The sequence below is a fragment of the Mus musculus genome, chromosome 19 (assembly GCF_000001635.26).
Source record: "Mus musculus strain C57BL/6J chromosome 19, GRCm38.p6 C57BL/6J".
Classification (NCBI taxonomy): domain Eukaryota; kingdom Metazoa; phylum Chordata; class Mammalia; order Rodentia; family Muridae; genus Mus; species Mus musculus.
In genome coordinates, this window is record NC_000085.6 from 34,955,128 (window position 1) to 34,976,191 (window position 21,064).

General features: G+C 38.2%; 1 protein-coding gene and 1 non-coding gene across 11 annotated transcripts in view; both read left to right on the forward strand.

Annotated features, from left to right (window-relative positions):
* The window catches only part of Kif20b (kinesin family member 20B), a 53,416-nt gene extending 32,793 nt beyond the window's left edge, over positions 1 to 20,623 (forward strand). For 6 of the 10 annotated variants that reach the window (XM_006527081.3, XM_006527084.4, XM_006527085.3 and 3 more), the window contains exons 23-32: positions 824 to 949; positions 2,290 to 2,417; positions 4,289 to 4,444; positions 10,920 to 11,096; positions 12,989 to 13,099; positions 14,793 to 14,990; positions 17,270 to 17,371; positions 17,732 to 17,882; positions 19,301 to 19,443; positions 20,366 to 20,623. In XM_006527081.3, the coding sequence (XP_006527144.1) occupies positions 824 to 949; positions 2,290 to 2,417; positions 4,289 to 4,444; positions 10,920 to 11,096; positions 12,989 to 13,099; positions 14,793 to 14,990; positions 17,270 to 17,371; positions 17,732 to 17,882; positions 19,301 to 19,443; positions 20,366 to 20,443 (1,370 nt within the window). In that variant the 3' untranslated portion in view covers positions 20,444 to 20,623. Of the gene's footprint in view, positions 1 to 823; positions 950 to 2,289; positions 2,418 to 4,288; positions 4,445 to 6,161; positions 6,202 to 10,919; positions 11,097 to 12,988; positions 13,100 to 14,792; positions 14,991 to 17,269; positions 17,372 to 17,731; positions 17,883 to 19,300; positions 19,444 to 20,365 lie in introns of those variants that run through there. The other 4 variants (XM_030250939.1, XM_006527086.3, XM_006527082.4 and 1 more) reach the window with 3 other exon arrangements.
* Mir1950 (microRNA 1950) lies at positions 10,269 to 10,342 on the forward strand. The gene has a single exon (NR_035473.1). It is a non-coding gene; the product is annotated as a microRNA 1950 (primary transcript).
* Positions 20,624 to 21,064: the final 441 nt, after the last annotated feature.

Consider the following 21,064-nt stretch of genomic DNA (forward strand, 5'->3'; position numbering starts at 1 on the left):
CTCCCGCCCACTCCCTCCCTCCCTCCCTTTGTCCAAGGTCAGTTTTTGCTACTTTTGTGTGGCTTGGATTTGTGGGCTTCCACTGGAGCGAGGCTGACTTAGCAGGCGCTATCCTCAGAGAAAAGTGACCTTTCCTTTCCCAGCAGGCAACAGTTGCCAATAGCTTCTCAACTAGGAGTGGGGTTTTATGCCCAATTTCACGCTCCATGCTGGGATTTGGTTTGATTTGGTTTTGCAAAGGTCTTATGCTTGGTGTTCTGCACAAGACCTTCCTTCCTGTCCCTTCTACAGTTATCCCTGGGGTGCGGGGGGTGGGGGTGGGGGGGCTGATAGCGGGCCTTCCTATTTTTTTCTCTTTCCTCATTATCTTTGTACCTTTGTTAGAAAATATAAATTATGAATGTGATAAGTTTATTTTCTGGTCTTTGATTTCTGATTATTGTTGTACATGCCCTCATGGGATCAGCTCACTATTATGGAAGCCATGGGATGCCTTTTGAGATTGAGATGTGAGTCCTCCCGCTTATGTGCCTCCTCCATAGTTGTTTTGGCTCTGTTAGGTGCTGGACGTTGCCACATGGATTTTAGGATCAGTCTGCCTATTATTACGTACGTGAGAACATATGTAATTTTGGTAGTGATTGTGTTAAATTCATTGTTCTAATTGGGAAGATTGCTGTTATACATTGCTGTTTTCTTTGGTGATGGATATACCTTTGTGTTTAAGTCAAGTTTCAGTGATTATTTTTGTACACATTTAAAAAGTTTTTTTAAACGATTTTGAGTTGTTTGTGATGTCATGGTGGTTCTTTCCTCCCTTCAGATCTCAGTGTTAAGGAGAAGCTGGTTGAAGACATGCGACTGACGCTAGTGGAGCAGGAGCAGACTCAGGCAGAGCAGGACCGGGTGCTCGAGGCCAAGTCAGAGGAAGCAGACTGGCTAGCCACAGGTACAGAGCAGCTGCAGCTCAAAGCTTCATTTTCCTGATTTCTTCCTTCTCTAGTGTCGTTTATAACAATTCATAAGTTTCAAATTCTTTCACACTTGCCTTTCCCGTTGTGATGAAAATTATTTTTTTCTAAGTAAAATTGTATATCATGAAGAAATAAGTACACTGCATGCTGGGGCTGAGGAGAAAGAAGACTTAGTGATTAAGAGTACATGTAGCTCTGTCAGGGAATCTAGGTCCAGGTGCTAGCACCCATACGGCGGCTTTTAGCCAAGTGTCTGTCACTTCAGTTTTAGGAGATCCAATGCCTCTTTTGATCTCAGTGGACCCCAGGCATGTACATGGATCACATGCATACATGCAGATAAACACTCATCCACAGGGGGAGAAACTGTAAAGGAAAAGTGAGCTTTGATTGATAAAGTAAGCTTTTAACAGTGATTTGTTTGTTATTTGTACATACTGATACTGATTACATTTTTATCATTTATTTTTGTATCGTGTAGAAAATTATACTTGCTAATAACTAAGCTAGTTATAGTTTGGTACAAAAGGGAATTAATGTATGTACTTATTTTTTTTTGATACTTTTTACATATAATTTTGTACATTTGCTGAGTTAGCCTCATTATCTACATTTGGGAACCACAGCAGACGGTGACTGCGGCATATTTGTGATTGCATATTAGTGTTCTGTCAGCATGAGAGTACTCTGTAAGCCCTTGAACTGGTGGATGAAGGTTTTCATACTTTCATAGCCATTTTCACAGACTTTAAATTTTTTTTTTTAATTTTTAAAAAAATTTTTTGAGAACCACAAGAATTTGTTATACGTTATTTCAGATTGAAATAAGTTTACACTCTGTACTTGGAAAAATAATCTTTGGATACATGAGAAATCCCTGTAGTTTTTGTTTACTGGGGATTTGGTAACAGCAGCTAGAGAGATGACTCAGAGATTAAGAGCATTTTTGTCCTTAAAGTGGACCCAGGTTTGGGTCCCAACACTCACATGTTAGCTTATAACCATCAGTAACTCCAGGTCCAGGGATCTGATACCTTCTTCTGACTTCCTTGTATACCAGGCTCATGTGTGATGCATGCATAAATACATGCGATGCACATACATACGTACAAACAAAGTAGTCTTAAAGAATTTTGTGAGACTCCGTACAGTTCAGCTGTTGGAATAATTTTAGTCCCATCTTAGTCTATATTTTGGGCTCCGCTGATTTTTTTTCTTGTTTTTGGCCTGTTATATCGCTACATATCATAACATTTGTCTGCACTTTAAATCAGAATTGCTACCTATCATAACATTTGTCTGCACTTTAAATCAGAATTGGATAAATGGAAAGAAAAATTCAAAGATCTGGAAACCAGAAGTAATCAGAGGTTAAACACAGGAACCATGGATGACCTAGACGTGCTTACCAGGAAGTTCAGCAAGCTTCAGGACGAGCTGCAGGTATCATCCTCTCCCTCCCTCCCTCCCTCCCTCCCTCCTTCCCTCCCTCCCTCCCTCCCTCCCTCCCTCCCTCCCTCCCTCCCTCCCTCCCTCCCTTATTCTCCTCCCTCCTCCCTCCTAGCAGCTTGCTGTATCTGTTGGTAAGATTGTATTTCTGGTAAGAGAATTCAGCATTTTGTATTTTATAACTAGTTTTATGGGTAAAATATTACATGGGCATTAGTAATATAGAGAAAAAACTTTGCATTTTGAAAAATATCCTGGGGAAAATTTCCAAGACATAACTTATGATCAGCTAATGAAACCATGTTGGTTGTGTCCTCAACTTTATGTTTTATGTGTGTAATTGATGTGTGAGTGTAGGTCAGAAGACATTTTTCAGGAGTTGTTGACAGGAACTCTTGTTTATGCTGTGAAGCAGCATCTTCCAGGCCAGCGGGTTCAATGGTTCAGGGTAATTCTATCTCTGCCTCCTGTTTTGTTGTAGGAGTGCTGGGACTGCATATGTATGCCACCGTATATATTTTAAAGCCTAAGTTCTAGGATGACTGAGTTGTAAGGCTTTTGAAGCTAGCACTTTTACCTACTAAGCTCACACCCTGACACTGTATATAGAATTTTTAAGTTACTGCTTTTCCTATCTTTGAATATATTTTCTACTCCACTTTTTACTTAGTAAATATAGCTCTGCAGAAGACAGCCACTGGGAGACTTTGATTGTTGTTAACTTTTTCCAAGTTTATCAAATTAGAGTAGTGTTATGTATCTGAACAGTGAAACATGAAAATATGCTATATAAAAGAAAGCTATTTTGTATTTTTGTGTATTCTTGTTCAGGTTTAATATGCTGTATGTAGAATACAGTAATTGGAAGAAACATACTTTTTTGATGGTATTTAATAATTCCTAGAGGCTAGCATGAAACTCAGTACGCATGCATACACACACACACACATATATTGAGGATTGCCTTGAACCTTGATCCTCCTGTCTTTGTCCTCCAAATGCTGAGATTATGAGCGTGTGGCCCCATACTTACTTCTGTATATGAGTTTTTTTGCATTTTGTTTTTTTCCTTTTGAAACAGGGTCTCTCTCTGGAGCTCTGGCATTCCTGGAACTCACAGAGATCCACCTGCCTTTGCCTCCAAAGTGTTGTGATTAAAGCAGTGTGCCCTAAATTACTAAAAATAACAGGAAAATTTACTTTTTCTTTGTAATGATTAATTATATACTTGAGAGTATATCCTTTTCATTGTAAAAATCCAAAAGCAGCTGATAGAAATTATCCATTTATTGTGACAAACAGTAGTACATCAGCCATGTTGAGATTGTTATTCGTTGCTGTATTAGCATTTTTCTGAGGTAATGTAATCTCCTGTGTTACAAAGCTTGTAATTCTGATAGGAGTGCTGTTTTGTTTTAGAGTTTTCTTTGTCTGAAGTTATATTACCATGAGAACAATCTTAGATCTATAGAATTCAGTTTGAAAATCACTTAATCTATATTCTCTAAGCATCTATTCTCAATGTTCCTTTTATAAGTTATATAAGTTATAAGTCATTTTGTGTTTTATTTTTGGAACTATGTGATGGCATTTGGGAATATTGTAGTCACTGTAACTCTTAAAGAAATATCAATTGTTTAATTTGTCTTAAGTTCGTTGGTAAAGGGACTTCATAGGAAACTACTGTTTATAAGCCCAGTTAATGTTTTTTTAAAAATCTGTAGTAAATTCATAATTGTCTTTATTTAACAAAAAAAAACTACTTGTTTTATAGTGTTTTAAAAGGTTAACTGGATGGGTTACATGCAGATATTATTAAAACTTAACTCTTTTGTCATGCGAAAATAACTTTTATCTTTACCAAGGAATCTGAAGAGAAATATAAAGCTGATAGAAAGAAGTGGTTAGAAGAAAAAGCTGTCCTTACCACTCAAGCGAAAGAAGCAGAAAATGTACGAAACAGGGAGATGAGAAAATATGCTGACGACAGGGAGCGCTGTTTAAAGCTGCAGAATGAAGTGGTTGGTGGCAATGACTCATCTCTTCCCCTTGCTTTGTTAAAATTATTTTTGTGAGCTAGCCCTCCCACATTTGCTCGTGACGTTCGTTCTTGTGTTTTCCTGCCTCTTCTCGCTTCGTTTAGCCACTTGGAAAATGCCTGATTGTGTTTCTCTGATTGTTAAAGATTCGGAACAGTTCCCATGTTTACTGGCTGCCTGTGCTTTCATCTTTAGTAAACTGTTCTCATGAGCCCAAATGGGGTTTGTTTGATTTTTAATTTTGTTTGAGTTCTTTATGTTTAGATAGTAATCATCTTGTGAGATGTGTAGCTAGCCAGGATTCTGTATGTTCTCATGTCGCTTGATTATTTCCTTTAGTGTATGCAGGCTCTTTACCTTTTTATAATACTGTTTATCAGTTCTTGAGATTATTTCATGCACTAATGGAGAAAGACTTTGCCTATGGTTATATTTTATAGTGTTTCAAAGCTTCAGGCCTTTTGATTCACTTTGAGTTTACTTTTGTGTAGCTTGAGAGAAAGTCTTAGCATTTTTATTCTGCACTTTGTTATACAGATTCCCTGGTGCTGAAGTGGCCGAGTTTGCCCATTTATTGTGTTTTAGTATCTTTGTCAAAAATACGGTGTTGGTAACTATGTGAGTTTAAGTCTGTGTCATCTTTGTCCTCTTTTTTTACTCCCTGTGGAAACACATGTGTGTTGCTATGCTGTTTGTACTTAAGCGGTACTAAGATGGTACTGTTTTAGGCATGGCTTTGTAGTATGACCTGAGATTTCTCCAGTTTGTTCCTTTTGCTGAGGATTGCTTTGGTCATCTGTCATCTTTTGTAAAGTTCTATGTGAATTTTAGGATTGACACCCCCACCCCCCGGTTTGTGAAGAGTGTCATTGGAATTTGAAGGAAGTTGTATTAAAACTGTAGATTATGTTTGGTGATGTGGCATCTTACAATATTAGTTCTGCTGACACTTAAATATGGAAGTCTTTTTGTGTTCTAGTGTCTTCAGTTTCTTTGTGTTTGAGCATTTTCATTGTAGAGGGCTTCATTGGTTAGGTTTAATTTTAGTTTTTATTTTTCTTTAAAGTCCTTGCAAATGGGATTGTTTTTCTGGTTTTCCTTTTCACTCTGTTTATCCTTGAGCTACTGACTTTGCTCATTTGTATACTGCTACTTGAACTTTGTTCAGGACGTAGGTCAGTCCTAAGACTTTTCTCTGTGGTCTTATGTACAGAATCGTATTGTTTGCTAGTAGGAATAGTTTGACTTCTTCCTTTTGTATTTTCATATTTCTATTTTCATATCTATTTCTCTTGGTTTATTGCACTGAGACATCTAGTCTTATTGAATAAGTGGAAAAAATGGGCACCATTGTTTTTATAATATTTTGCTCTGCATCCATGTTCACTATGGAGATTGTTCAATAATTTTTTTTCCATGTCCTTGTTTGGTTTTGGTATAAGTGTAATACTGGCTTTGTAAAATGAGAAAATTTAAAATTTATCCTGTTTCTGGTCTATGGATAATTTAAGGAGCATTGGTACACACGTGTGCTCTGCCTGCCTGCCTGCCTGTCTCTCTCTCTGGCTTTTTTTTCTAGATTTATGAGGGCTGGAGAGATGGCTTAGTGTTTAGAGCACATATTCCTCTTGCAGAGGATGTGAGTTCATGTCCCAGCATCCACATGACATCTCAGAACTTCCTCTCTCTCTAATTCTAGTTCCAGGGGATCAGATGCCTCTGACTTCCAGACTCCTCAGGTACTTGTACTCATGAGCACATACATAAATATAACAAAAAATGTATTTATTTTTGTTTCATATGTATATCTATTTTTTATTGGATATTACATTTACAATTCAAATGTTATCCTCCAGAGACCCCCCATCCCATCCTCCTTCCCCCTGCTTCTATGAGGGTGCTCACCCACCCACTCCTGCTTTCCCTCCCTGGCATTCCTCTACACTGGGGCATGGAGCCTTCCTAGGACCAAGGGCCTCTCCTCCCATTGATGTTTGCCAAAGCCATCCTCTCCTACATACATGACTGGAGCCATGGGTCCCTCCATGTGTACTGGGAGTTCGGGTTGGTTGATATTGTTGTTGTATTTTGCTTGCGTGTCTGTATGTATGCCATCTGTTTGTGGTGGCTGTGGAGTCAGAAGCGGGTGTGAGATCCCCTGTACCTACAGTAAAGAGCCACAGTGGCAGTCCTGGGAATGGAATCTGGGGCCTCTGTGAGGTCAGCGAGTGTCTTAGCCACAGTGCAGTCCCCGGGTGTGAGTTCTAGACCTGGTGGAGTTCAGGTTTGAATCCATCTGCAGTTAGGATTTTTTAGTTGGGAAACTTTATAATTGCTTAACTTTTACTTCTTACTATATATTTCTCATGTTTATTTTATTTAAATAGTTTATATTCTCTTCCCATGTATCAAGAAATGTCTCTGCTTATGTATTTTCTAATTTAGAATATAGTTTTTTTTTCATTGATGACTGTTGTATTATCTACTTTTCATTTTAAAATTTTCTCAGTTAAATTTGTATTTTTCCCTCTAATTTGGTTAGTTAGCTAAGGGTTTGTCAAAGCTTGTTCGTATTATCTGCTCAGGTTGGATTTAGCTCTCCTCTTCCTTCTTCACCTTTCTTTTTCTTTCCCTCCCTCTCTGCCTCGATCTCTTTCCCACTAGCAAATGACTTGTTTTTTAAATTACATCTATTTAGTGTCTATGTGTGCTTGCATATATGTACATACATGCACATAAGCACATTCTGCAGCTCATGTGTGGAGGTCAGAGGACATCTTGAGGGCATCAGCTCTACCTCTATGATGTGGGTTCTGGAGTTTGAACTCAGGCCTTCAGCTTTGCCAGACGTGCTGAGATATCTCATGACCTTAGTTTTTCTAAGACCTCAAGGTGTGACATTGAGTTTTGAGCTTTCACTCATTTATTTATTTATTTTTGTGTTGGGCCTTACACATGCCATTCTGATCTAGGATAATATAAGATCACAAAGTAGTTTTAGTTTGCATTTCCTCAAGTGCCTTGATCGTGCCTGATGCAAATTTCAGTTTGAACACTAGGTGTTCCTTCTCCAACTTGCAGATGACAGCTTTATTGTTGCACTGCCTTTCCAAAGCTGTGTGTCTCATCCTGTTTATGCCCTTAGGTGAGCTTTCATTGGCCTCCTGATGATCTGACACCGGCGGCCAAGTTCCTAATCTCACACCTGGATAAGGCCTCTGGTAGTGTGGGTTGATAATTGTCCCACCCTTGTGGTCCATGTCGGTGGAAGCCCCTGACTTCTGTATTTTACTGCAGATAATAGCTCAGACTACATTTCTGCCTTTGACTACTGTGTTTTTCTGATTCAGTTTCCTCCTTCTGGCTAATGGTGTCCTGGGGGCCATATTTCAGTGAACAGCTCTGGTTTTCCAGAGTGTGGTTCATAGAGGGCCTAGCGTGGCCAAACTGGATTTTTAGAACTGTTTTTGTTTTGTTTCATTTGTTACTGTTCTGGTGGGTATGTCAAGAGGAAAAAGAGACCACTGCCTCCTTCCTCTGCTGAGGCCATGAGTGCCCTTGACAGGACTTTTGACTCCCTTTTCTCTTCTCTCAAGCGCCTGTTACAGAAAGATCAGTGCAGTGTTTTCTGAGGAGAGTTTAAGCTGTCGCTCTGGCCCTCTGCCTACCTTTCCTTGTAGTGGGCTCTGGTCCTTTTGTTCTGGAGAGATGTCTACTTTCCTCTGCAACTGAAACTCGAAATTTTCAGTGTTGACTGACTTAGCTTGTAATGACAGCTGCACCAACTCTTCCCAGGTTATTCCCGAGTGCTAGCAGTCTCCACATTCGGATCTGCTGTGTGCTGTGATCTAACACAATACTTCATACTTGCTTGGACCTGGCACAAGTGAATTTTTTTTAATGTTCATTTTTCCTTGGATTTGTTGTTGTTGTTAATTTTCTTTTATAGGTATGTGTATTCTACATGTATGACTGTGTAGTGTGAACGTGCCTGGTACCTTCAGAGGCCAGAGGGTATGTTGGATCCTCTGCAACTAGTATAACAGATGGTCATGAGCTGCTTTGTGAGTGCTGAAACTTGAACCCAAGTCCTCTAGAAAAGCTGCCAGTGCTCTTTTTTTGTTTAAAAATCCCCTCCCTCCCTCCCTCCCTCCCTCCCTCCCTCCCTCCCTCCCTCCCTCCCTCCCGCCGCCCCTCTCTCTTTCTTAAACTCCACATTTTATTCCCCTCCTGGTCCACCCTCCAACTGTTCCACATTCCACATCCCATACCTCCTTCTCATGCCCCTGTCTCCATGAGGATGTCTTCACCCTTCACCCCACACCTCTCACACAAGCAGACCTCTAAACTTCCTGGGGCCTCCAGTCTCTTGAGGGGTATAGCTTCTCAGGCTAAACCCAGACCTGGCAGTCCTCTGCTGTATATGTGTTGGGGGCCTCTTATTAGCTGGTGTATGCTGCCTGGTTGGTGGTCCAGTGTTTGAGAGATCTCGGGGATCCAGATTAATTGAGACTGCTGGTCCTCCTACACGGTCGCCCTCCTCCTCAGCTTCTTCCAGCTTTTCCCTTATTCAACCGCAATTTGTGCAAGGTGACAAATATGGATCTATTTTCATTCTTCTACATACAGACAGCCAGTTATACCAGCACAGCACCATTTATTGAAGATGCTTTCTTTTTTCCATTGTATGTTTGTCTTCTTTGTCAAAGATCAAGTGCCTGTAAGTGTGTGGTTTTATTTGTGGGTCTTTAGTTCTATTCCATTGATCAATGTGTCTGTCTCTGTAACAATACCATGCAGTTTTTAATCACTATTGCTCTGTAGTATTTAAGCTTGAAGTCAGGGATGGTGATTTCCCCCAGCCATTCTTCTGTTGTTAAGAATTGTTTTCACTATTCTTTTTCTGCTTTTGTTTTTGTTTTTGTTTTTGCCTTTCCAGATGAATTTGAGCATTGCTTTTTCAGTGTCTGAAGAATGTGTTGGGATTTTGATGGGGATTGCACTGACTCTGTAGATTGCCTTTGGTAGGACGGCCATCTTTACTGTTGGTGCTGCCAATCCATGAGCATGGGCGGTCTCTCCATTTTCTGAGGTCTTTAATTTCTTTCTTGATAGACTTGAAGTTATTGTCATAAAGATCTTTCACTTGTTTGGTTAGAGTTACCCCAAGATATTTTATATTATTGTGGCTATTGTGAAAGGAGTTGTTTCCCTAATTTCTTTCTCAGCCTGTTTATCCTTTGTATAAAGGAAGGCTACTGATTTATTTTATCCAGCCACTTTGCTGAAGTTGTTTACTAGCTGGAGAACTTCTCTGGTAGAGTTTTGGGGCCACTTATGTATAGTATCATGTCATCTGCACATAGTGATGCCTTTATTTCTTCTTTACCAATTTGTATCCCCTTGGTCTCCTTTTGTTGTCTTATTTAGCTAACACTTTGAGTACTATATTGAATAGATATGGGGAGAGTGGGAATCCTTTTCTTGTCCCCGATTTTAGTGAGATTGCCTCAAGTATGTCTCCATTTAATTTGATATTGGCTGTTGGTTTGCAGTAAATTGCTTTTATCATGTTTAGGTATGGGCCTTGAATTCCTGATCTCCAATACCTTTAACATGAAGGGGTGTTGTATTTTGTCAAATGCTTTTTTTTTTTCTTTTGGTTTTTCAAGACGTGGTTTCTCTGTAGCCCTGGCTGTCCTGGAAATCACTTTGTAGACCAGGCTGGCCTCGAACTCAGAAATCCGCCTGTCTCTGCCTCTCGAGTGCTGGGATTAAAGGCGTGCGCCACCATGCCCGGCCAAATGCTTTTTCTGCATCTAAGGATATGGTCATTTAATTGTTTTTTTCCATGATCATCTCCTTAAATGCAGAAAAAGCAGCCAGTTTTCTGCTTCATTTTCCTATTTTTAGTTACTATAAGGTATGTCATTTGTTTTACTATAGTTTTATTTTTTTATTCAAATATTGGAAATAATATTATAAATACTATAATTATTATTTATTGAAAGAAATTTCTAATAATTGATTTTTTTGTAGGTGGTATAAGAACAAATATGATTTATAGAAATTTATTTATTTTTGAGTTAGGTTCTCACTAATTAGCTTTGGCAAGCCTAGAACTCTTTGTGTAGACCAGGCTAGCCTGGAACCGACTTGCCTCTGACTACTGTGTGTTAGGATTAAAGGTGTGAACCACTGCTCCTGGCAAATATACTTAAAAGATAAAATGGTGTTTTGTATTTTATAAGCATTTCATTCACACATGAATGCGTAATATATATATTATTCATGTGTTATATTTAATAAAATCTCAGTACATTCTTAGATTACAAAGATTTATGTTTGATTTTTCAGTTAGTTCTTTAGGTTGGGAAACAAGGTAATGGGTTCCATGTTGACGTTTCATACCTATGTCATTACACTTCAGTATGCATCCTTTGTGCTTGTTGTCCAGGAAACACTGACAGCACAGCTGGCAGAGAAAAATAGTGAGCTTCAGAAGTGGAGAGAAGAGCGTGACCAGCTGGTCACAGCTGTAGAGACACAGATGAAGGCTCTGCTCTCCAGCTGCAAGCACAAGGATGAAGAAATCCAGGAACTAAGAAAGGCTGCAGCAAAGAGCACCGGGACAGTGAGTGGACGCCGGCTCTTTCTGTATCTCCTTGTTGAAAATTACTTTTCAAAATTACTTCTCAGCTGTGTAGACTCAGTATATCAGAAAGGATATATAGCATTTTGTATATTTTCATGGTTTTTTATTTTTTTGAGTTTATTACTGATTAGTCAATGTCTAGAATATAACAACTTGTCTTGATACTTTTCATACTTCCCAGATTAAATAATTAAAAGTCTATAATTTAGGATTATCTTAATCTATCTTAAAAATGTAGAAAGGTGGTTCGGCATGAAGTTTTGGTGAGTCTTATAGAATTAGACCCACTCTTAATTAAATTTAATTTTAAAAATTTGAGGTGGTCAGTCTCAGTATAGCTCTGTCTGTCCTGGAACTTGTTGAGATATACCTGCCTCTACTAGGAATAAAGGCATCACCACCAATGCACCCACTCTAGCCCACCATTAATTTTATTATGTAAAGATAAAAAAATATTTTAAAAGTAAGTATAGTGATGAAGAGGCATCAGGAGTTGGCAAAGCAATTACTTTTTTAGTTGGGGTTGGAAATCCTAATCTGGGAGCTTGTCTTTTATAGATAGCACATCCTTATAAACCATCGGGGCATATTTGAAGATTGGGAGACAGATGGAAGTAGATCTGTGTGAGTTTAAGGCTAACCTGGTCTACATAGCAGGTTTCAGGCCTAGCAGGGCTGCATAGTGAGGATATCTCCATCAATAAAATAGGGAACACTGTCTTCTTAGCATCATACAGTTATAACACTTGGGAGTTGCTCGCTCTCCATATGAATGCAATGTAGAATCTCTGTTACTTGCCAATATTAGGGAGATGACATGAGCACACTTGAATGGCTGTGCTATGATAAATATTGGAGTTTATTAAGTTAAAAACATGTTGTATTTCTTTATGAGTCCCATAAGTAGTGTTTTGGAATAAGCCCCTTCTTAAAGGAAAATGGCATGTAAGAAAAGATTTAGTTACTATTTTCTCTTTTTCTATTCTTAATGTTGTGGTTGCTTAACTAAGCAGCCTCTAGGTTCATTACTTTATTTTTAATTTTTACATATATTTATTTTGTATGTGTGTATGTGTGTGTACACATAGACCGCAGCATGTTTCTGGAAGTCAGAGCAGAAACACAGGGAATTGACTTTTGTCCTCTACTGTGTAGGTTATAGAATCCAACTCAGTGTCAGTCTGACATGGCTTGCTTGGTGGCATGTGCCTTCACTTGTTAAGCCATTCTGCTAACCCACCTCGAGTTTTTCAAAAATCATTTTATCAAAATTGCGATTCAAAGTTCCAGCTAAGGCTTAACATAGCTTGTCACTTTGTTAAGAAAATAGAACAGAATAGAAGGCATGCAGACACGCCCATACTCAACTGCATAGGTGAGAAGGTAACATTTAGGACTCAGTTCTTTCTTTCCACTGTGGGTTCCACAGATTGGATTCAGGTTGTGATACCTGAAATCCAGGAGATTCTACCTGCTGAGGCACCTGTCTTGTTTTTTGCCTTTTGCTTTTAAAGGCAGAATCTTACTGTGACCTTGAACATGCACATGATGCACATGCACATGATTCCCCTGTGCATCCTGAATGCTGATCACAACCATTCACCACCATGCCCACTTAAGAGTGATCTCTACATTTAACTAGACAGTTACACCGCAAGTAATGGCACGTGGGTGCAATCTTTCAGATACGTCTCCGACTGAGCAGAGGCTGGTGTTAAGTTGGCCAGCCTTTCCTGAGGCTCAAGATGAGAAAGCTGAGGGAATGGAAAGTGGTTTATGGGAGTCTGTGCACAGCTTCATTTTTAAAATTTTATTCAGTATTGTTTTTTAAATTAAAAATGATTTTCTTATTTAATGCTTCCTTGTTTTAGGAAAACCAAACCATGAATCCCAAGCCTGAATATAATGATTCCGTTGATCTTGGTGGAGTTGAAACTGAACCTCAGTCAACAAGTTTGGAAATTTCTAGGAACACAGCAGAGGTTGGTATTCAGTAATGCAACCAGTTCTTTGCTCTCTTAACCTGCTATGAATCATCTGCAAGTATAATTACAAGGATAATGTAATCAAGTATTGTAGGTACCTTGCTACATAATTAACTATGTATATGCTGACATATGTGAAGGAAAATTAGAGGCTCTTGAGAAAGTAGATCCCAGAATTACGCTTGTCTTTTATTTACTTACTTATTTCTATTTTAGTTTCTTGGTGTTATTTGGGGATGTAGGCAGTATGTATGCCACATGGCACATGAAGAGGCCAAAGAACATCTTGGGGGTTGGTTCTGTTCTTCTGTAGCCTGTGGTGATGAGCCTCAGGTCATCTTATGGGCTTTTGCTTCCTCCTTAAAATGTTCATAAAAATAAACTTGATGGTCAGAAATAGATTCTATAAAAGATAAAGGTCAATATTTGTTTTCATTATACTTTGTATTAAAATTGTATTCATTGTAATAACTACCACCAAGCTCTTATAATGAACTCCATTGGGGTTATGGTTTTGCGTTTCAGCAGAATTCCTCAATTTGGATTATGAAATTCATAAATAATATTCCATACTATCTAAAATCATTTCAATTATTTAAAAAATATATTGAGCTTACTCAGCATTGGGAATTTTGTAAATACTTAAGGGCACAAACAAAACTGAGACATGATTGGCATTTGCATGGTCAGGACTATTGGAGAGAAGGTCCTCTAATATAGAGTAGTGTTACTATTGGAAGGATAGAAGGGACCCCCCCCCCCCCCACACACACACACACACACACCGCTTGGGATGCTGTGGATTAGAGAACACAATAGCATGATAACACTCCTGCTCTTCTCTTGCTGCTCATATATGATGGAACGTTACTTTCCCCATAAATTTATATACTTTGTCCTAAAATCTCTTGGTTCCAGTTTCCTATTAATAATTCCAGCAGTTATTGTCTATTTTGTAGTTTTGGAAGAGTCAAGTTTGGCATTCTCTTCTGTGTCTTTTTACTGTCCTTGTGGTATTGGTACCATCAACGAGGCTAAAATGCTGAGTGACTCATTTTGCATAGTGCACAAGCTAGTGGCTGGATTTGGGTTTGGGACTTCAATAGGTGAAGTGTCCTGAAAGCATCCCAGAGAGTTGAGGGGGCAGGATGGAAGTGGTGGTGCTCCTGTAATTGTGCTCTTTAGAACCATGGTCTCCTGTAATCTCCAGTAGCTACAGAAATCATTCAAAGGAAGGAGAATGAAAGACTCATTTCCTAAATGAAAAAAGGCACAAAGAATTTGTTGCTGGATTACATTTATTATAATTGGGGTGCATGTTCAAAATACCAAATTTTTCCTTGGATGTTTCTGTCTTGATATCTTTGGTGTTTTGTAGTGATGTCCAGTGAATTTCCTCCTATATCTCTCTTAGGTTCCTGAGAATTTGGGTAATGCCAGTCTCTTAAATTGCCTCCAATTTATTTGATATTAGGAAGTGAACCTTGACCCTATTTCCCCCTGTTTTAATATACCATGTGTAACCTGGAGAGTGTAGATATGTCAGTCTTCTGTCCGTTCGGGTGCCCCCATAGTCCTTTATCTTTCTCAAGTCATTGTCTTGAACAGCATTTGAGAAAATTGATTCTGTGTGATTTATAGATCCATGTTACAAAAGTAAATGATGCCTTCTCCCATTTTTATATTGTAGGACGGATCTGTAGTTCTTGACTCTTGTGAAGTGTCAACAGAAAATGTACAAAGTACTCGATTTCCAAAACCTGAATTGGAGATTCAGTTTACACCTTTGCAGCCAAACAAAATGGCAGTGAAGCACCCTGGTTGTCCCACACCAGTCACAATTAAGATCCCCAAGGCACGGAAGAGGAAGAGTGGTGAAGTGGAGGAGGTCAGTAGCCATCTGGGTAGTTAGTTATGTCTGTTGCCCAGTTCTGTTCCTAAGAACTCACTCTAGATACGGGAGCTTCATGGTCCTCAGAAAGCTGTGCTTATTTGTTTATTCCTTACATAGTTCATCTGTAGTAGGTCACATGATGCTGGATCTTACCCGACTCCTATTTCAGTACACTAGTGTGTTCCAAACTAGTTACATCACCTCCACTGGGCCAGAAAATATCTGATACAGAAATTAGACTGAAAGGACAAGCTTGCTTGATCAGTGTTTTTGTCATTTAACTAAAATTAAAATCTTAAGTCTTTATGGTCATGGGAAGCTTGGAAAATAAATTCTTTTCCATCAGCCAGTATTAGGATTCAGACCTTCATGTAGTGGTGGGGAAAAGCTTTTACAACTTGTTAGTACAGCTTCCTGATGGTAGGGCTGCTGGACTTTGTATTGATTGCATCTTAGCCGCATTAATGTGGAGAGTCACAGAAACCTTCTGATCCTTAGTTCTCAGAAGCAATGTATTAGTGTTGTAAAAAAGTTCTTCTTTTTCTCTCTTTCTGTGGGAGGTATATAATGAATGATTATATTTACTTTTAAAGTTACCTTTTTTAAACTTAACATGTCTGGAAAGAAACCTTTCCCCAATTTTCTTTTACTTCTTTAAAGAGTATATTTTCAAGCTGGTGAAAGAACAAAAATAGTAGTTACCATACTCCTGTCTGTCTGTCAGGTAATCCATTCCTTAGTGGACCGTGTTGAGCATGGCTTCCCTGTGCTACATAGAGTATTTAGATTTTTAACATTTTTCCCCCAATGGTAAGCACATTTTAAATACGATTAAAATATTTAAATTTTATCATCTATACTACATTGACGTTTCATTGGTACATCTTTTCCTTCTACTATTAAGAAGAAAAAGTTAAAATGCAATTCCTCCTCTCCCCGCCCCCTCTTTCATCTGTATCTCAGATGTTTTCATCAGTATCTCTGATGAGATCTTCTGATGTTGTAGTTTTATAATGCTGAAATGTGAAAATGTTATCTGATTTCGTTACATCTCACTGTTGTAATAAATCAGCTCTGGGGCCACTGTGAAAATCTGTTCAACAGTGTTCCATTCTATTTCATTAACTACTCCCAGAAGCTCTTTATTGAGCAATCCAAATGTGATGGTCTAGCCTTGCTATCTTTCCTTATTTGCTTCCCATAATTACTGTTGAGCCCTTCATGTAGTCTGCTTATGACCTTGTGCCTTCTGCTTTGTAACCTGGGTTCTGATATTTGGTGGAGATCTCCCCTCTGCTGCTCTGCCTGTATTCTCCTCACCTCGTGTACACTTGTATTCTTCTGACTACAGCTAAAATGTGGCAGTTAAATTCACTGAATATACTCTTGCTCTGAAATGCTTCATCCCATATACATTTTTTTCTTTTTCTTTTTTTTTTTTCTTCTTTTAAGAAAAACCTATTTGTTTTCACTTTAAGTGGATGGGTATTTTGCCTGCATTTGTTTGTGTACCATATGGAAGCCAGAGGAGGATGTTAGGTCCCCTGGAGCTTTACCTATCATGTGGGTTCCGGGAATTGAACCTTGGTCCTTTGAAAAAGTAGCTAATGTTATTTTTGCTGTTTCTTGAGACAGGGTCTCTTTACATAGCCTTGGGTGTTAGAACTAACTATGGAGACCAGGCTGGCCTTGAATTCACAGAGATCTGCCTGGCTCGGCTTTCTAACTGCAGGAATTAAAGTCGAGTGCCAACACACTCAGCCATAGAACAGTTAAAGCCATTGTTCTTAATTGCTGAGATGAACCATCTCTCCAGCCCTGGGATCATATCTTATTTCCCTAGTTTGCCTTTGTGAAGTTTCATTTTTCAGTGAGAATTCTTAGGCATGTATGTTTTTGGAGATGGGAAGTGATTATGTAGAGCTGCCCATACAGTTCTTGGAGGTTCTCCATCGCATTGCTAAGCTCACACTTTGGCCTATGGTTTCTCAGCCTCAGCAGCTCATGCTTCTAAGCCAGAGGCCTCTGTTTTGTAAGGCTTTGTGATTTTTATTTTGGGCTTTTACCCACTAGTTGTCAATAATATAATCTTTCTGTCTAGCAAAATGACCAAATAGCTTTCAGCATTGCTACTGATGTTTAAACAGTAGCTGACCCTGATTAAGAACAACTATCCTGATTAGTAATGTAGTATTTACGGACATTCTTCTTGAATCTAAAGAAATTATTATCAAAAAAGTAACCAGTACTGTTACTACATTCATCACTTGTAGGACTTGGTGAAATGTGAAAATAAGAAGAATTCAACCCCCAGAAGTAATGTGAAGTTTCCCGTTTCAGAGCATAGAAATTCCCCTGTCAAAAAGGAACAAAAGGTTTGCCCTCCCTCCAGCTGACCATTTCTGTTTACATGATAAAGCAGGACCTTGGATTTAAGGTGTCAAATTTTGAGTAGTAGTTTTCATATGTCCAATTACAGTTGTGTCCAGTTACAACTCAATTGAAAGTTCTTATACATGTAATTCACACTGGGATATAACCTTTAGCATTTGCTCATTAGCAGTCATTTCTTCACGTGTTCACTTCGTTCACACGAGCTGTCAGACTGGTTCTGCCATCGTTTAGACCTTCGATCTTAATATATGAACTTAATTACAAATTCCTTTAATTAACAATGGCCATAACTGTTTACGTGTAACCCACTTCATTATCAGTGACAAAGTGTTTGTTTTTAGGTTTCCGTTGGTCCATCATCTAAGAAAACTTACTCCTTACGGAGCCAAGCATCTACAGTTAGTGCAAACATAGCCTCTAAAAAAAGAGAGGGAACACTACAGAAATTTGGAGACTTCTTGCAGCATTCTCCAACAATTCTTCAATCAAAAGGTTTGTGGAATAGTTAAATGACCTTTTTAAATACGTGCAGAGTGCTTTTTAATGTCTAGTTGTACATACACTCAACAGTGTAGTAAGCCTAATGCTTAAAGCAGACAGGCATTATCTTATTCTGGATACTATGGGAAGAATTGGATTAAAACAATGATGTTCCTACATGTTCACTATTTATTGGACTAGAAAGGCTAACATTTAAGTAGCTGATCTAGATAGAGCAGACGTAACAAGATATATTTATTATATATTATAATATAGAGCAAATAAATTGGTTGGGCAGTATTGGAGGAGAGACAAGACCAATCAGAATGATGAGGGAACTTTGGGAAAGCTTTTTTAGGAAGGGAATGGAATATGGGCATGAAATGTAGGGCTGCACCCTTCCACCTTTTGCAAGTAATGCCTGTTAGTATTACGTATCCTTGTGGTGGTTTGGGTTTTGTCTTACATACAAACAGTTTATTGGCTCAGAATTTCACATCACAGTCCATTATTGGAGTGTGGCACTCATGCAGAGACCATGGAGGAACAGTGACATGTTATATATATGACTTTGTTTAAATATGTACTATATATATCTGTATACATGCATATGTGCATATTCATTACAGGGTATCATTTTAATACTGGCAGAATATAGAATATTTAAACAGTATAAAGTGTGCATGAAATTCCAGGTAGGAAGAGTGTGTAGAGAGGTTTTGTGGGATTATCTGCGTCAGAGCAATAAGAGAAATTGGAGACCAAAAGTGGGGAAGATGGGGAAGGAAAGACTAGAGTTACAGTTGAAACAAGACAGAAAGTACTTTGTGAAGACTAACGAGGTTGCCAAACTTTCTTGATTCCGTGCCTTTAATGCCTCAGAAAATTTAAAAATTTCTAGTTGTAAATTTTCTTAAAATCTATCCACTATGAATTGGGTGTGCATGCACATAAAGATTGTTGGTTATATTGTCATTATGGTCATCTTGAAATATGGCTATCAAAGCAAATCTACCATATTTTATTTGGTTTATTTAGTGTTTTGAGTTTTTGAGATAAGGTCTTCCTGTATAGCACAGGCTAGCCTGAAACTCAAACTCTTCCTGCCTCATCATCCCAGGTTTCTGGGAGTGTGTGTGTGTGTGTGTGTGTGTGTGTGTGTGTGATGCCTGACTTTAGCATGTTACTTTTAATTTACACAGTGGGCAGACCTCTAAGTCATTAAAGCTGCTAGAGTCTCAGTGATACTTTGTTGCTTTTCTGCCCTCTCTCTGTTGAATGTTATTGGATGTGTTTTTCAATTATCTAGTCATTTCTTGTCACCATTTGTATAGTGCACTGTTCTTCTTGATTTCTATCTATTTGTCATTAAGAATTTCAAACCTTTGCAGTTAGAAAATTAACACAAGAACTAACATTTTTATTTATAGCAAAAAAGATAATTGAAACAATGAGTTCTCCAAAGTTATCAACGGTAGAAGTAAGTAAAGAAAATGTGTCCCAGCCAAAAAAAGCCAAACGGAAATTATACAGAAATGAAATTTCATCTCCCATCAACATATCTGGCCAAGTGGTAAGCTATTTTATTTTTCAACAGTATAAAACTATACATTTTCTTTTTAATTCCAAAGTATTTGTAACAATTTGAGTTTTATGATTTTTTAAAATTTCTTTTTAAAACATTATATTTTTAATATGGGATACTGTATATATACATACCGTATGCATGCCTGGCGCCTGTAGAGGTCATAAGAGTGTTGGAACTTGTAAAACTGGCATCACAGACATTCGTGAGCTGCCATGTGGATGCTCTTGTGAAAGAGCCACCCGTGCTTCTAACCGCTGAACCATCTCTCCAGCTCCTGTGGTCCTAAACTCTTTTCTTTAGCTTTCTTAAGATGGGTGTTATAATTTCAGTCTCAGGTATATTAGTACTTAAATATAAATATCATAATAATGTATAGTATATACACATATAAACATGCATGCACACACACACACATACAAACATGCATACACACACACACATACAAACATGCATCATGAAGTGACATTTGAAATTTTACCAGCTGGCACCAGAAGGAACTAGAAAGAATTTAGTGTCAGTTACCACTTGCTATTTCATTTACTGTTCAACTAGTCACATTCCCATCCGAGTAGTGTAGTTTCCCCTCTTATTGCTATTATTATATTCCTACTATATAGGAACTATTGCTGTGACAGCTGATCACTTAAAACTGGTTTGAGGTGTCCAAATATTTTAGTAAATATTTCAAGCTTAGATCTGCTTTGGATTCAATACGGACTATAGGTTTTTTAATTCTTGAATTAGGGAATGTTGAATGAATCTTACAAAATCTGTTTTTCTTTTACATGTATTTGTTTAGAAAAAATGAAATCTAATATATTATAATCAGTGAATAAGCACATACTATATCACTCATAAGCAAATTATTTTTACCTATATTTGAAAACACTGAAATTGTTAATTTCAGATTTTAATGGAACAGAAAGTAAAAGAAACTGATCATCAGATTCTCAAACGACGGCTTCGAACACGCACAGCCAAATAAATTGCATTGGGAGACTGTTTCAGTGTAAAGTTTATATTCATTGTCATTGTAAATTGTAAGTTCTAAAATTTACTTGTATATATATATATATTATGATATATTAAATACCTCTGTATAGATTGGTATCTTGTATATAATTTTAATTCAATAAATATATCAGTAATATACCGGTGTACTTTATAAGGCTCTTAAACTTTTTCTTTATTGTATGTGAGCTTGGTTGCTGTGTGCTTGCCACAGCACACATGTAGAGGTCAGAGGGTAACTGGTAGGAATCTGGATAGAAGTTGATTCTTTCCTTCTGTCACTTGGGTCCTGGGGCTTGAACTCAGGTAGTCACATTGACGGCACTGGAATATACACATCCACATTGGTCTGAGTGGACTCTATAATTGGACATTTATGTCTTGCTAATCTGTGGGTGAGAAGTTCTCTCCTTACTCTCAGTTGTAGGTACCCTTATCACATCCAGTTATCAGTGAGGCATTGGGGAAAGAGCAATTCCATGTCCTGGGACTCTTCAGGGCTGGGAGGCCTGGCTGGGCCTTGTTGAAATCCTTGTACAGAGATAGGTCACTCTGAGTGGTAGAATAGTTCTGCTTGATCTCATAGGAGCAGGGC